Source organism: Eleutherodactylus coqui, chromosome 3 (genome assembly GCF_035609145.1).
Source record: "Eleutherodactylus coqui strain aEleCoq1 chromosome 3, aEleCoq1.hap1, whole genome shotgun sequence".
Lineage (NCBI taxonomy): Eukaryota > Metazoa > Chordata > Amphibia > Anura > Eleutherodactylidae > Eleutherodactylus > Eleutherodactylus coqui.
This window is the reverse complement of record NC_089839.1, coordinates 270,916,476-270,931,603: the sequence shown is the minus strand read 5'-3', so window position 1 is coordinate 270,931,603 and position 15,128 is coordinate 270,916,476. Positions and strand designations below refer to the sequence as shown.

Genomic DNA, 15,128 nt, shown 5'->3' with positions numbered 1-15,128 from the left:
AGAATGTGCTAATAATCACCCAACTACAAAAAAGGGGGCACAGCCAGCTTAAAAAAAAAATATAATCTTGAGAAACCAGCTCATCGGTGTCCTCGAGCATGTTCCAACTGCCGCAGAAGTGCTCCCTGTGAAGATAGGAAATACTCTGTGAAGAGGTCCCTGACGAGGACAGCAGATTGTGCTGACCTACCATGCTGCACAGCCTCCTCCAAAACTTCCCCCCAAAAGCAGTGGGTAAAGGATGCAGAACATTCAAAACTGTATCATGTCACCGGTAGAAATTATGTAGAACCACACAGGCCCTAATTACCGCTGACACGTTCTCAGGAGCCAGCTGAATGGTACTTAGTAAGACTCGCCAACGATTAGCGAGAATACCAAATGCACACTCCACATAACGCCGGGCACGTGAGAGGCGGTAATTAAAGACCTGCCTCCTGGTGTCAATGTTTCTGCGAGCAAAGGGCCGCATGACATTATTAGACAGGCCAAATGCATCATCCGCCACAAAGACAAATGGGGCTGCCGTACCTGACGAGTCAGGAAGGGCCTGGGGCACAGGAATAGAAAGCTGCTGTTCCCTCATCCGCCTACCCATTCTGGAAGTGCTGAAAATGCGAGCATCAGCAGTACTTCCAAAGGCCCCAATATCAACCAGCAGGAATCGATAGTTACTGTCAGCAACAGCAAGGAGGACCACCAAAAAGAACTGCCGATAGTTGAAATATTGAGACCCCGAGTTAGGTGGCTTCAGGACACGATTGTGCTTCCCGTCCAATGCCCCAATCCAGTTTGGGAACTGCGCAGTGCTCATAAATCCCTCGACAACATCCAGCCAATCTTGATGAGAGGGAGGAGCCATCACCAAAGGTACAAGACACTGCCAAAGGACGTCACAGGTCTCCCTGACGATTCCCCCAATGGTAAAGCGGCCAATCAAGAACTGCGTATGCTGCGAAGCATAGGAATTCCCAGAAGCCAGAAATCTGTGGGAGAAGAGGAAATAAAAAAGGTTAGAACTTTGCTACATGACATGAACTTTCTATAAATAGAAAAGCATCATTTTACCAAACAGACTACAAACATAAGGCCTCCTTCACATGGGGGACAAAGTGGCGCGATTTTGGAGCATTGCTACGATGCTACAAAACGCATATATTAGAAGCCCATGGTTTCCTATGGGTTCCTTCACACATGAGATGTTTTGTAGCATACTACAAAATGAGACATAAACCTCGCAGGTCCAGCGATATGCCCGCGACACGCTAGGTTTTGTAGCCCATGTTTCTCTATGGAGCCTTCCTCTCTGTTGCATCGCATCGCGCGAAAACGCGGTTTGCATGCGATGCGGTGCAACTTTGACAGTAGCAGATGCTACAAAGTCGCGTGATTTTGTAGCATCACTTGCGACTTTGTAGCACTACAAAATTGCATTATTGCTGCGAAAAAATCGCAGCGATATCATATAGTGCAGCAATGCAATATCGCTGCTATTTTCTGTAATTAGCAAAAAAGAACCACTGCACTCACTCGACCCCACCAGAAAAGAAAACTTGGGGGTGGGAGGGGACAGAGAGAAATTCAAAAGGTTTCCTTCTCTGTAGCGAAAATATTCATGCAAAGCCAGCAACGGGGCTATGGACCTAAGCCCCTTCCACGATTCCAATACAATAGCAAAGCTGTGGCAGCATGTGATGATGCAAAAAATAGCTTCTTGATTAAAGGAGCATATTTTATTGTTTCACAGTTTTAAAAGAGGCGACGTTTCGACCTACAAACAAGGTCTTTTTCAAGCCAACAAACTAGTGAAAACACGGTTCAGAACATGGAGCCATGCGGTGTCGCCCATGTGAAGGAGGCCTAATACTCAGACCAATGCCAAACATAGTACATTGGCACGGTGGCTTTTCGTCTACCTCTTCGCTTGTTCCAAAAACATGTTCGCTATAGTAACCGTCTGCAAAAGGTAAGCTCATGCTCGGGCAAACAACGTAGGCGCTAAATAAAGTATTTACCCAACACAAGGAACCTTGCCCCCTTCCCCCCCAAACACCCAACAAAAGGCAACAGAACAAGAGTTGGCCAAAAAGGCCCAAATAAAGGAAAAAATACACGGCTACTGCTTTACGATCGTGCAATTATTTCTTAGCCGTCAAAGCACTACTAAGATTTGAAGAATGGGGATAGATCCACCATCACTTTGTGAGAAGCTCACCGTGGAACACAGGTGAGACTAATTATTCTGCTGCATCAACGCTCCCTTGATACAGACTACTCAAGTGCTGTCAAACACACCGCAGCAAGATGTGAAAAAACAAAGTACAGCAATAATTAAAAATGGATCAGGAAGGGGTGTGGCCAATATACGTTGTCCATGTCTGCAGGAGGAGAAGGATGAAAGAGCCAGGATGAGGAACTGAGCTCCCGCCCCTTCCCCACCCCTCCCCACTATTTGCTATAGGAGGGGGCGAGACGGGGGCGGAGCAAAGTACCGCTGCTTAGCTCTGCCACCAACCCGCCCTTCCCATTGCTAATAGTGGTGAGGGGCGTTGAAAGGGCAGGAGCTCAGTTCACGCTCTTGGCTCTTCCATCATCCTCCCCCTGCAGACAAGGACAACATATATTGGCTCGGCGTGAAAACACGAGGCGATATACGGTCGTCAGAATAAGCCTTAACATGTATAGACAAAGGTACAAAGGCTACACGGGGAAGGAATGAACGATAACAACAGATGATGCGACCTAGAGAGAGATGAGAACTTACCGCAGAGTGACTAGGAGTCTTTCCTCAGCAGAGATACTGTCACTCATGTTGGTATCTTTGTGCATAATCCCGGCACGCACCACCTCCAGAAGTTCATCGAACATGCTGACCGACAAACGACAAAAGGCAGTGAACCTGTCCGGGTACTGTCTCAGGTCCACGTACAGGGAGTGAAACATCCCAATGCGTTCCCGCAGCTCCACCAGCGGATGCACCCAGTACCTCCTAGTCCTCCTCCTTCTCCTGACCGGCGCAGGACTATCGCTAGCCCTAGGTTGGTCACTAGCAAGGTAACATCATCTCGCGACGACATCTCTCCAACTCCAGTAATGTCACGCACACCCAGGAAGAACCAGAATGAAGAACAGGCCTCATTAGCAGCTATTTATAACACCTGGTAGTGGGCTGAAGCATGATTACTTGCACGGCAAAAAAGGTGGGAAAAAGGATCCGGCCGTTCTAAGATTCATGCGCCTTTTGATGCGCACGGCGATTTTACTCAGGTCAGACGGCCGTTTTGCTGCGACGATAAACGCGGCTAGGTGCAGATTTTTGGCGATTCGTCGGTGACGGTCACGCGATTTGTGCATGCGCATCCGTTATGCGATGCGAAAAAACGCCGTCTGACCGAGGCCTTCCTTGTACTGCATCACACAATTACTGGCACAAACAGGGAATTTATCTCCTCCAAGTAAATACTCTTCTTGCACTCTATAAGAGTCACCCTGCTATACCATCCATTCAGTGTGCACTGCTGCCCACCCATCCATACTAAACTTAGGTTCGAAGAACAAGTAGCCGAAAATTGTAGGAGGTGTTAAAAAAATAACAATAATATGCAGTTTTTCTGACCACAGGATCAAAGAGGTTGTTAGACAGAGGAGTCTTTTTCTATTGCCACATCACCTCCTGTGTCATAATCGCAGGATGCTAATGAGTTGCCATGTCCATCCACTTCAGCCCATTATCCTGCAGTGTTGATCCAGATGAAGGAAAAATCCCCAATGAGGATAGAAGGCAATTATCCTCATTTTAGGGGAATAAAAATTCCTTCTTGACTCCAAATCTAGCAGTCAGAATAAATCTCTTGATCACCGACAATCTCCAGTAATCTAGTGACCATACCTTGTAATACTGCTACACCCAAGAAAGGCATCCAGGCCCCTCTTGAACTGTCTTCGGCTACATTCACATGAGCGTGAACCTCGCACGAGTTTTGTGCATTGCGACACACATGAATATGTACTCAATTCTTCTGAATGTATCATACACATGGGAGATTTTATCCTCACGGCGATGCTGCATGTCCTAATGTTTCATGTCCCTTGGAACACATCGCCCATTGTTTTTAATGGAACAGTGAAGCACATTCTTTGTGTGTAATGTTAGGTTTCCCATGGAAATCAATGGGAAACACTTGCAGATCCTCTAATGCATGTGAAACAAGCTTCGGATGATCGCAAAATCACAGAAGTGATGCAAGGCATTTTTTCATGAAGAACATCTGACATCCGCGTGTAGAATGAGTTTATTGGCCTGATATCGCGCTCGCCCATGTGAATGTAGCCTTGGTGAAATCACCATGAAAGCTTTAGTTTTCCTCAGGCAGAAGGTTTCCTAGTCTTAGTGCTGTATGGAGGATGCCCTCCTCTTCACATGTACACACGGTAACACGATTGTTCGCCCCCCTACAGCAGTTATTTAATCGTCCACACATTATGGAGATCTGCAGCCGACCAATAGGCATTTTTATTCTCACTTAAACAACACAATCAGCTGATGAAAGACTGTTTGTCCTTTTGCATGAACCCCGGACAGGTATGGCCACTGTCCCCACATATGTGTTATGCCGAAATGCTGCGGAGTTTCAGAATAAACAGATTTTGAAGACTGAGCTCCGAGTCACAGAGTTGGGTTGCATCGGCTTCTCCCCGCCTGCAGCATGAAGACAGACAGCTCTCCCCCTATACACAAGAGAGGAGATAACTGTCACTCCACATGGTGCAGGCGGGGAGAGGCCGGCGCGGCCACCTCTGTGACTCGGAGCTCAGTTCTCAGTCCAAATTCAAAGGGTGTTTATTCTGAAATAAATGTTGCAGTATTTAAGATTGACACATATATGGGGGGGAATGGGCATACCTGTCCCGGGTTCATGCTTCCGTTGCTCAGACAGCAGGAACCCAGTGACAAGTTCCCTTTAACCCCTTAATGATGTGGCCCCTTTTTTTTTTCCATTTTCGTTCCCTCCCTCCCCCCCCCTTACAAAAATCATAACACCTTTATTTATCCATCGACGTCGCTGTATGAGGGCTTGTTTTTTGTGGGACAAGTTGTATTTTTCAATGGTTTTATTTAATGTACCATATAATGTACTGAAAAACTTTTTAAAAATTCTAAGAGGAGTTAAATGAAAAAAAAAACAACATTCCGCCATCTTTTAGTTTGTCTTGTTTCTACAGTGCACAAACTGCAACAAAAACGACATGATAACTTTATTCTATGGGTCAGTGCGATTGCTACAACACCAAACTTGTATAGTTTTTTTTTACTAGGCTACTTTTTTTTTCAAAGACATTTAATTTTTTTAATTATTTTCAGCCGCCATCATCTGCGCGCAATAACTTTTTAATTTTTCCGTGGACGTAGGTGTGCGAGGGCTCATTGTTTTCAGGAAATCTTGTAGTTTACATTAGTACCAATTTGGAATACATAAGACTTTTTGATCACTCTTTATTGCATTTTTTTTCTGGGAGACAGGGTGACTGAAAAAGTGCATCTCTGGCATGCTTTTTTTTTTTTATGATTTTGATTTTTTTATTATAGGTATAGCAAAAGGGGGGTAGTTTAAACTTTTATTTCTTTTTTCTTACAATTAAAAAAAAACTTTATTGCTCTTATTTTCACTTTTTTTAAGTTCGCCTGGGGGGCTACATCATGTGATGTTTTGATTGCTCCTGCAGTATGATGTAATGCTATAGAATTATGTCATACTGCGATTTGACCGTCAGTCTATGAAGCCACCCCACAGGGACGGCTTGATAGGCAGTCTGTTAAGGCAGCCTTGGGGCCTTTCAGAAGGTCTCTGGCTGCCATGACACCTGTACAGAAATGACAGTGTGCGGCATTCAAAGGGTTAAAAGCCGTGATCGGCTGCGAGGCCCGCGGGTGTCAGCTGTAATAAACAGCTGACGCTTGCGCTGTATGAAGACAGGGCGCCCTGCGACCCCTCTTCATACATACCCCAATGCTCCAGGACATTAATGTACGTCCTGGTGTGGGAAGGGGTTAAAGAAGACCTGTCATGTCCTCATGTCAGCATAGCTGGCTACAGCCATGGCCCAACTGACTGCATTATAGTTTGTCTTTTGTTCATACTCACCCCCAGTCCGAAATACTCCCTGTCCTTTGGTTTCTGGCGCATGGAAAGTATGAAGTGGGCGTTCCCACCATTCACTGTCAATCAAATCTGACACTACACATTGGCAGAGATCGGTGGGGACCGCCCACTTGACACTTTACAAGCTCAGGTGACTCTACGAGGAGTCTGTACATGGGAATAGGGGTGAGCAAGAAGACAGGAAGGACTGTAATAAAGTCAGTGAGGCCTTGGTTGTAAAGCTATGCAGCCAGCCCCACAACATGAGGACATGACAGGTAGTATTTAGGTAGAAATCCTATTTTAGGTCTTCAGAATCAATCAACTTTTTTTACATTACCTTACATTTCCAGAACCATAATTATGGGACAGTAGTTAAAGACCAGCTCACCAGTAACTGTAGGGATTGCATGGAAGTGCCGGCCGATACTGCAGCAGCGTACAAAGAAGATACAGTATCCAGCAATATCAGATGTAGGATTAGAGCCTGTATTACATCAGTGTAATACATAGATTATTTACAGAGCGAGAGCCAGAATACCATCCGGGTGCACACTCTTATGAAAGCCCTCTAAAAGAAATCCTGCCTTTGTTGCCCATAGCAACCAATCCCAGCGCAGCTTCCATTTCTTATACTGCTGAGGTAAAATGAAAGCTGCACTGTGATTGGTTGCTTTGGACAACAAAGGTAGATTTTCTTTTAATCCGCTTTCATATAAGTGCGGTGTCGGGTTAGTTTTTTGTCGCCAACATGTATTCTGTTTTTCTAATAAAGCTAAGGGTTTTAGCATTGATTTGAGAGCTCTGGATGTTTCCTTCTTTGTATTATAAGGGGGTTAAATAAGGGGTTAAATCATAGTCAGACAAGGGGATCTATATTGTGTTTATTCACAGGTATGAATAGCTCAATCCTGGGACATGGGGGGCTTTTAGCTAAGTCTTACGTATACGTACATCTGAGACTGGCGCCACTTCAGTCTATATACTGTATTTATTACAGTATTCCCATATTATGGGGGTCAGCGCCTTGTTCACACTTATATGAACTCAGTGTGAGAGGTGCTGCTCCGTTACAGTGTGCACTATTCATGTGTTAAATTATTTGGACAGACAATTCTAACACATAAATTACCAATGAAGCCAAGGTGGCCCTCTGTAAAGTTTCCTATACCAACAAAAGGAACTTGGAAACTGGAAGAAACTCTGATAGGAAGGGGTCTGGCAGACCAAAGGCCATTGAGCTTGTTAGGTATGAAATGAACAAAAGGGTGAAAGCAAAGCCACCTACAAGTGCCACACATTTGTGTGAACTTCTGCAGCAATGCAGGGAAGGAAATTCTGAACAATATCTGATTGCAGTTGTAGAAAGAACGCCTGGATTGTGTAAAGCTGTTATATCAGCTGGAGGGGCTGCTGTGAAGAGTCAGAGTGAAGTTTCTTTTTTTGTCTTCTGTCACAAATCTAGATTTCTTTTGGTGGAAGTTAATCCATCATTTTTTTTCCTCTTAATGTGGATCCCTCCTTACATCTATCGGAATTTGCTAGTAAGCATGCCTAAGAGTGTGACTGCAGTTATTGAGGCCAACACAGCATTGGAAAATGAAAAGAAAATCAAATTTCATGACTTTCTATGTGAGTCCCAATACTTTTATCAATATAATGTAAGTCACCAAACTAAACTAAAGGCATCACATCGTCCCTAATATAAGTGCAACAAATGTATCACATTTTGAGCAAGATTACATGAAGATCAAAAGAAGTCCCAGGAAATGTTTGATGGACAAGTAATCACATTGGCTGATGCAACACATATTGGTGGTTTCATAATACCATCTTCAGAACAACATTGCGTTCAGTTGAGGATAGAAGGCGGTGTCTAATGTTTCTGGATCAAATCATAGCTGAGCAAACACCTCTTCATGTGATTGTTTGACGATATACCGTTCATCCTCCAAGAGGAAGGAATCCTGCAGTGAAAAGTAAGTAACAGGTGGAATATTACAGCTATCCATCTTCTACTACATGTAGTCCGCCAGAAGATAGAGATGTACGAGCTGATCTACGTGACTCTCTGGTGGAAAGTTTTACTGCTCCCATCAATGTTTCTTCCAAATAACCAGTCCTCAATCTGTTCAGTATGTGTTATATGGGTATATATTACATGGGTGTATGAAAGGGTAGGACCCCATACTCACAGTCCATATATGTGAAAGTAGTGTGGGTTCCATATCATTGTCACATTATAGCATATTCAATATATCACTATCATATACTTTCTCTGGAAATAGTACTGCATTTTAGGGATTTGTGGCAAAAATGTCATTAATATGAATGGTACAACAGATATTCAGAAGAGCGCCATGGTCACTTTCATAAAGCAGTATATCTAGCAGTGTGGGTAAATAATGGTTGCACACTTACCTGGTGCAGAGTGGGAAATCCCACATAGAGATTGCACTGGTGGTGCGTCCAGGAGGGTGCAAAGCCTCTGTGGTGCCGGGGTCTTGTTTAAGGTAATCCAAAACAATTTATTGCATCTATTAAGTTTTTATAGTCAATTTTATAGTTTTATAGTTTTTATCTGTTTACAACAATGTTTTAGAGACCTGCCGGACTAAAAGGATATAATATATACTTCTTGTTTATTATGACACATTCCTGTCCCACCTGCCGCTCGTATATATAGTCATTTATATAGATATATGCTGTCTCTTTTGTAAAAGAAACAAACTCAGGATCTTAATGACCTGAGTGATCCTACCCCATGATTATGACGAGATACTCATAAATATATCAAAAATTGTTATATTCACTGTCATGGCCGACCGGTTTGTAGCCATGACCTCATCTCGTTTTTCCTTTGAAGCGCACTATAATTTGCCAATACTAACACATCAATATACCGGTCTCTCCTTGTGTGCTGTATTCTTCATAATATCACTCATACAAGAAGCACACACCCACATAGATGCACCTGTATACAGATTATGGGGCTGACCTCATGGAAGCAATTGTAATAACGGAAAAGCATTTTTGTCATAGCGTTCCTTATAGGGATCATCTTGCCTGCACTCCTCTGTGATTTTAGTTGGGGAAGTAAATCAGATTCCTCCTTTTATTTGATTGTAGATACTGAGCAATTTTTTGTTTTACAAACATATAGTGACTGATGCCAAGATTAGTTGGGCCGCAGGACAAGTTCCACCGTGAATATCGGCCCCAACCCCGCAGTGGTGTCAGGGGATTTACCAAAAGACCCTCCCGATATAACTGCCTGTTGAAATGCCTCTGAAGGGAGGCCAACAAGCCCATGTAAGTCTTCCACATATTTGTATTACTTTTCTGTGTTTGAACGCATTTGGGCGCTGTGCTCCAGAACCTTCTCTATAGCAATACCAGTGCTATGTGCCATATGAAACTAGCCATGGTTATCATCCTTCATTGAAATGAGCCCCTGGCCAGTTTCAGAGGCAGGAGACCTATTATGACCCACCATTGGACCTCTCTCATATTCACTCCTCCTTCCCAGAACCTGCACCCCAGCCTGCTCCCAGAAGACAAAGGTCTGAGCCATTAGAGCCACATGGAAATAATATCCAATGTCGAAAAAAAAGAAAAAAAGCCAAAGCTGTTGAGAGTCAATAATTTATGTAATTTACACCTCACGGAGCAAAATCTTCAAGAACAGCTTAATACAGCAAAAAATAACAGTGGAAGCACGTCTTATGGACTGATGAGCTATAATTTGACATCTGTGGTACATCACGCAGGGCTTTTCTATGCCATTGAGTAGTGGAAACAATGGTTCCTGAGTATGTGACACCAACTGCCAAATATGGAGGAGAAAGTGTGATGGTGTGGGGCTGCTTTGCTGGATCCAGAGCTGGCAACTTGCTCAGTGTGACTGGCATGCTGGACAAAAGGGCGACCACAGCATTGTGATATGCAATGCAATACCTACTGGTATTCTATAGAAGTCTTTGGGGAGTTCACAAATGTGCATCCAATCCCTGCATAATTATGCATTATGCAATTTCATGGAAAAACGAACACACCTGGAACTAATTGCGCTGCACAGATTTTTCAATCATGGCACTGGTGTGTCCCATACATGTGTGAAAAGCACCCGTCAGTGCAAAAACAACAGTAAAGCGTGCTAAAACGTGTGCAAAAAAGGCTGCATCCCTTCACTCCCAGAGACATGGTCACTAAGCGGTGTGTCTTTAATTACCAGCTCATACATGCCCGCCCCTTTGACGAATGTGCCTTTGGCATTCTCACCAGCAAGTGAAGAGATTTCCGGTAAGAATAGTGCGGATCACGCAGGCCCTAATTACCGTACACACCTTGTTCGGTTTCAGCTTAGAACTAATAACGTGTGTGCGGTAATTAGGGCCGGCAAGCCCCTTTTGTGAGAAGTGGTGGAGGGTGAGAGAAATGACATGTATGTTAGCTCACCTTTATTCCACACTGTGGGAGCTGTCCATGGTCCTGCTGAAGAGGTTGAGTGCAGAGGAGCTCTGTCTGCTCTGCTCTCAGAAACTAGAGCGAGCAGCAAGATGGCAGGCAGCATGGAGTGAGGCACGTGTCTAGAAGTGCCACTGCCTGGAGAGACTGAGGATGAAGCCGGCAGAAGGCCCCTCTGCTGTACCTCCTGAGGTGTCGGTGAAGCGGAGCTGGAGTGAGAGGGTCTGTCAGCTGTTTCCCCGATGCCGTGTTCTGGGGGTCATGAGGAGGAGTCAGCAGAGTGCAGCTGCATATGTTGGGTGGTAAGTCCTGCACTCCACTGCAGGAAACTATAAACTACAAAATATTTTCAATGTCCGGGTCTTTATATGCTTTTTAAAAATATTTGATCCATTTAACCCCTTAGTGACGAAGCCTGTTTGCGCCTTAGTGACGTAGCCAAATTTTGGAAATCTGACATGCGTCGTTCAACGTAGCATAACTTCGTTAAGGCTTTACATATCCAAGTGATTCTGACATTGTTTTTTCGCCACATGTTGTACTTCATTTTGGTTGTAAAAAGAGACTGTTATAATTTGTGTATATTTATTAAAAGTGCCAAAATTGGGAAAATTTTGAAAAAATTTTCATTTTTTCACATTTTCAACTGCAATACCTCAAATATGTCCAAACATACTGTACAAATTTTTGATAAGATATATATTTCCATCTGTTTACTTTATTCTGAATGCACATTTGAAAAACTTTTGTGTTTTTTTAACCATTTAGATGACGTAGAAATTTAACATTACTTTTCAGCATTTTGAGGAACACTTTGTTTTCCTGCACCAAGCCAAGTTTGCAAAGGCTCATTAGTGTCAGAATAATAGATACTCCCACCAAATGACCCCATTTTGAAAACTACACCCCTAATGTATCCACTGAGGGGTGTCATGAGTATTTTGACCCCACTGTTTTTTTTCAGGAATTAATTAAATTTAGAGGATAAAAATAAAATTTCATATTTTTGCAAATATGTAATTTTAAAGACATATTTTTTTCCTATAGTGCCCATGAAAATGAGGATTTACACCCCAAAATGGATACCCCCGTTTACCCCGTTTTCAGAAACATACCCATTGTGGCTATAATCTTATGTCTGGATGCACAACGGGACCCAAACTGAAAGGAGTAGTCGGTGTCTTTCAGAACATAAATTTAGCTTGAAGGCATTTTAGGCCCCATAGCACTTTTGTAGAGCTCTTGAGCGGCCAAAACCAAAGGGAACCCCCAGAAATGACCCCATTTTGAAAACTAGACCCCTTAACAAATTTATCTAGGGGTGTACTACCCATTTTGACCCCACAATTTTTGAATGAATTCAAGCAAAGCAAAAGGAAAAAATTGTGATTTTTGTTTTTTTGTCAATTCTGTCATTTTGAAAACAGCTTTTCTTGTACAGCACACACATGAATGAAGCCTTGCACCCCAAAATGGATACCCCTGTTTCTCCCGTGTTCAGAGACATACCCTTTGTGGCCCTGATCTTATGTCTGGATGCACAACGGGGCCCAAAACGAAAGAAGTAGTCGGTGTCTTTCAGAACATAAATTTTGCTTGAAGGCATTTAGGCCCCATAGCACATTTGTAGAGCTCTTGAGCGGCCAAAACCAAAGATAACCCCCACAAGTGACCCTATTTTGAAAACTAGACCCCTTAACAAATTTATCTAGGGGTGTACTGTGTATTTTTGCACTACAATTTTTGAATAAATCTAAGCAAAGCAGTAGGTAAAAATTACAATTTTCATTTTTTTGGCAGTTGTATCAATTTAAAAACTGTTTTTTTGTACAGCACACATAGGAATGAAGACTTTCACCCCAAAATGGACACCCCTGTTTGTCCCGTGTTCAGAACCATACCCCTTGTGGCCCTTATCTACTTAAAGGACACATGGCTAGGCCTATAATAGAAGGAGCACCCATTGGATTTCAGGGTACAACGCAATAAATTCCAGGCCCCATCGCCCACTTATAGAGCCACTGAGCATCCAAAACGATAAAGAACCACCACAAATGACCCCATTTTAAAAATTAGACCCCTTACCGAATTCATCTAGGGGTGTACTGCGTATTTTGACCCCACAGTATTTGAATAAATCTAAGCAAAGCAGAAGGAAAAAATTACGATTTTCATTTGTTTGGCAATTTCGTCAATTTAAAAACAGTTTTTTTGTACAGTGTACATAGGAATGAAGACCTTCACCCCAAAATGGATACCCCCATTTATCCCGTGTTCAAAGACATGTGGCCCTAATCTACTTACAGGAAACATGGCAAGGCCTATAATGGAGGGAACACCCGTTGGATTGCTGGGTACAACTGAATAAATTCCAGGCCCCATTGCCCACTTGTACGGAATAAAAATTGACACCTTAAAAAAATAGCCCCCCTCCCCACACACACACACTCCGCGCCCTTTTCGGCGTTCCCCAAATCTTAGCTGAAAGTAATAATGTGAACTGTGTAGTATTTCTGAAGACAGGGGTAATTACTGAGGCAGGTTGGGATGGGTACATGGGGCAATAAAACCGTGTATCCCCCCTCCTTTCATGCCTTTTGGGGGTATTTTGTGACCTCAGTGGTGGGTATGGGGTGTAAAAAGTGGCGCTCTGTGAGTCTCCGTAAGCTTGCTGAGATGCGGCGGTCTCACACAGAAGGCGCTCAACAAGCTGCTCCTGGAACTAGAAACGTTTTGGCTAGGTGTTCCTGGAAGATGCTGGCCTAAGTATATACAGCTGCAGAGTTTGTGATTGCTGTATTTTGAGAACACACATAATGATGCTGGTGATGATTATGCAGCCGGGTGCTTCTTCTGCACTGATTCTGGGTCATTGGGCACCAAATTATTCCTTGTTTATTGCATTTTGTGCAATTCTTTGCACTGATATGGTATATTGTACACCAGGACTTCGGCACTTTACTACGGTATCATACTCTTGGGTATATTGATTTCTACATATTATGTATCACATCTTTATGCTGTTGTAAGGTCCTCATTTATAATATTGCGGCCCTGGTTGTTGCTTGTGCTTCAAATTGTTTTTAATCCTGTTTTTCCTGGTTGGAGAATAATTATATTTTTATGGGTGTGCACTCGAAATAATGATTAATCTGCATATGTTTAGTTAAAATAGAATTGTGACGTCAGGCGTAGGGTTTGGAATGCACACGCACCACATGGGATACTGGTGCGTTTTAGCATACCTGATGACGTTTTTCATCCCTCTGAACCCGGAAGCGATGACGCTCGTGTAGGTGTAACGCGACCAGAGATGTGAGTGGATCCTATCTGTAATGCGAGGGAATAACTAACAGGTTGCCTTCACACAGACTCTAGTAGAAGTATAAAATACTCAGTAAATATATTTGTAGACGGCACTACCTACCTACCTACCTATCTAGACACAGTACTGTGCAAACGTTTTAGGCAGGTGTAGAAAAAGCTGCTAAGTAAGTCCACTCTCACACATACTACCAGCAAAACATGGCAATTTTTCTTGCAGCACTTTGCCGAAATTTTACTTTAGTTTTCGGCCATAGGAACTGCATCCGACAGCGTGTTTTATGCACCCAATCGTTGTGATGGGTGATGAGTAGAGATGAGCGAACGCGTTCGTCCGAGCTTGATATTCGTGCGAATATTAGGGTGTTCGGGATGTTCGTTATTCGTAACGAACACCATGCGGTGTTCTGGTTACTTTCACTTCCTTCCCTGAGACGTTAGCGCGCTTTTCTGGCCAATTGAAAGACAGGGAAGGCATTACAACTTCCCCCTGCAACGTTTAAGCCCTATACCACCCCCGTGCTGTGAGTGGCTGGCGAGATCAGGTGTTCGCCTAATATAAAAGTCGGCCCGTCCCGCGGCTCGCCTCAGATGCGGTGTGAGTTAGATGAGGGACAGTGCTGTTTATACCGGAGCTGCTGTAGGGAAAGAATTGGTAGTTAGTGTAGGCTTCAAGACCCCCCAAAGGTCCTTATTAGGGCCACTGATAGCTGTGTGTTGGCTGCTGTTAGCAGTGGCATTTTTTTTTTCTCAAAATCGGCTCTGCAGAGCGTTGCACCTGGCATTAGGGACAGAAGTGCTGCATAGGCAGGGAGAGTGTTAGGAGTGAGTGTAGCCTTCAAGAACCTCAACGGTCCTTTCTAGGGCCATATTTATCCGTGTGCAGTACTGTCCAGGCTGCTGTTAGCTGTGCTGCATTTTTTTTGGGCTTCTCAAAATCGCCTCTGCAGAGCATTCCACCCTCCATTGATACTGCAGGGAAAGAATTGTATAGGCAGGGCCACAACACAGTTATTATTCATAGAATATACGCAGTGCTGCCTTTTGGTGGAAAAACAAGTGGAAACAAATCTATTTGTCCAGCCTCTGTCCGTCCTTACGGGCGGTGGACACGTGTGAGCTGCGTGAAAAACATTGCTAAATCATACGCACCCAGCTATGCTTTACTGCTGGCTTCGCCATTTGCTTTCCTTAATT

The 15,128-nt window shown here is 43.6% G+C and overlaps 1 protein-coding gene across 1 annotated transcript; it reads right to left on the bottom strand.

Annotated features, from left to right (window-relative positions):
• Positions 1 to 268: 268 nt before the first annotated feature.
• LOC136620307 (uncharacterized) lies at positions 269 to 2,943 on the bottom strand. Its single transcript, XM_066595006.1, has 2 exons — positions 2,765 to 2,943; positions 269 to 986 (listed from the first exon to the last, which is right to left on the bottom strand). Exons 1-2 carry the CDS (start codon positions 2,941 to 2,943, stop codon positions 269 to 271), a joined length of 897 nt encoding a protein of 298 aa, XP_066451103.1.
• Positions 2,944 to 15,128: the final 12,185 nt, after the last annotated feature.

What these genes read in the sequence shown, in the direction of transcription:
- LOC136620307 (XM_066595006.1), bottom strand. Translation starts at nt 2,943, where the DNA reads ATGTTTCACTCCCTGTACGTGGACCTGAGACAGTACCCGGACAGGTTC. An exon ending in AGACTCCTAGTCACTCTGCG is followed by an intron (nt 987 to 2,764) that starts GTAAGTTCTCAT and finishes CTTCTCCCACAG; the next exon opens with ATTTCTGGCTTCTGGGAATT.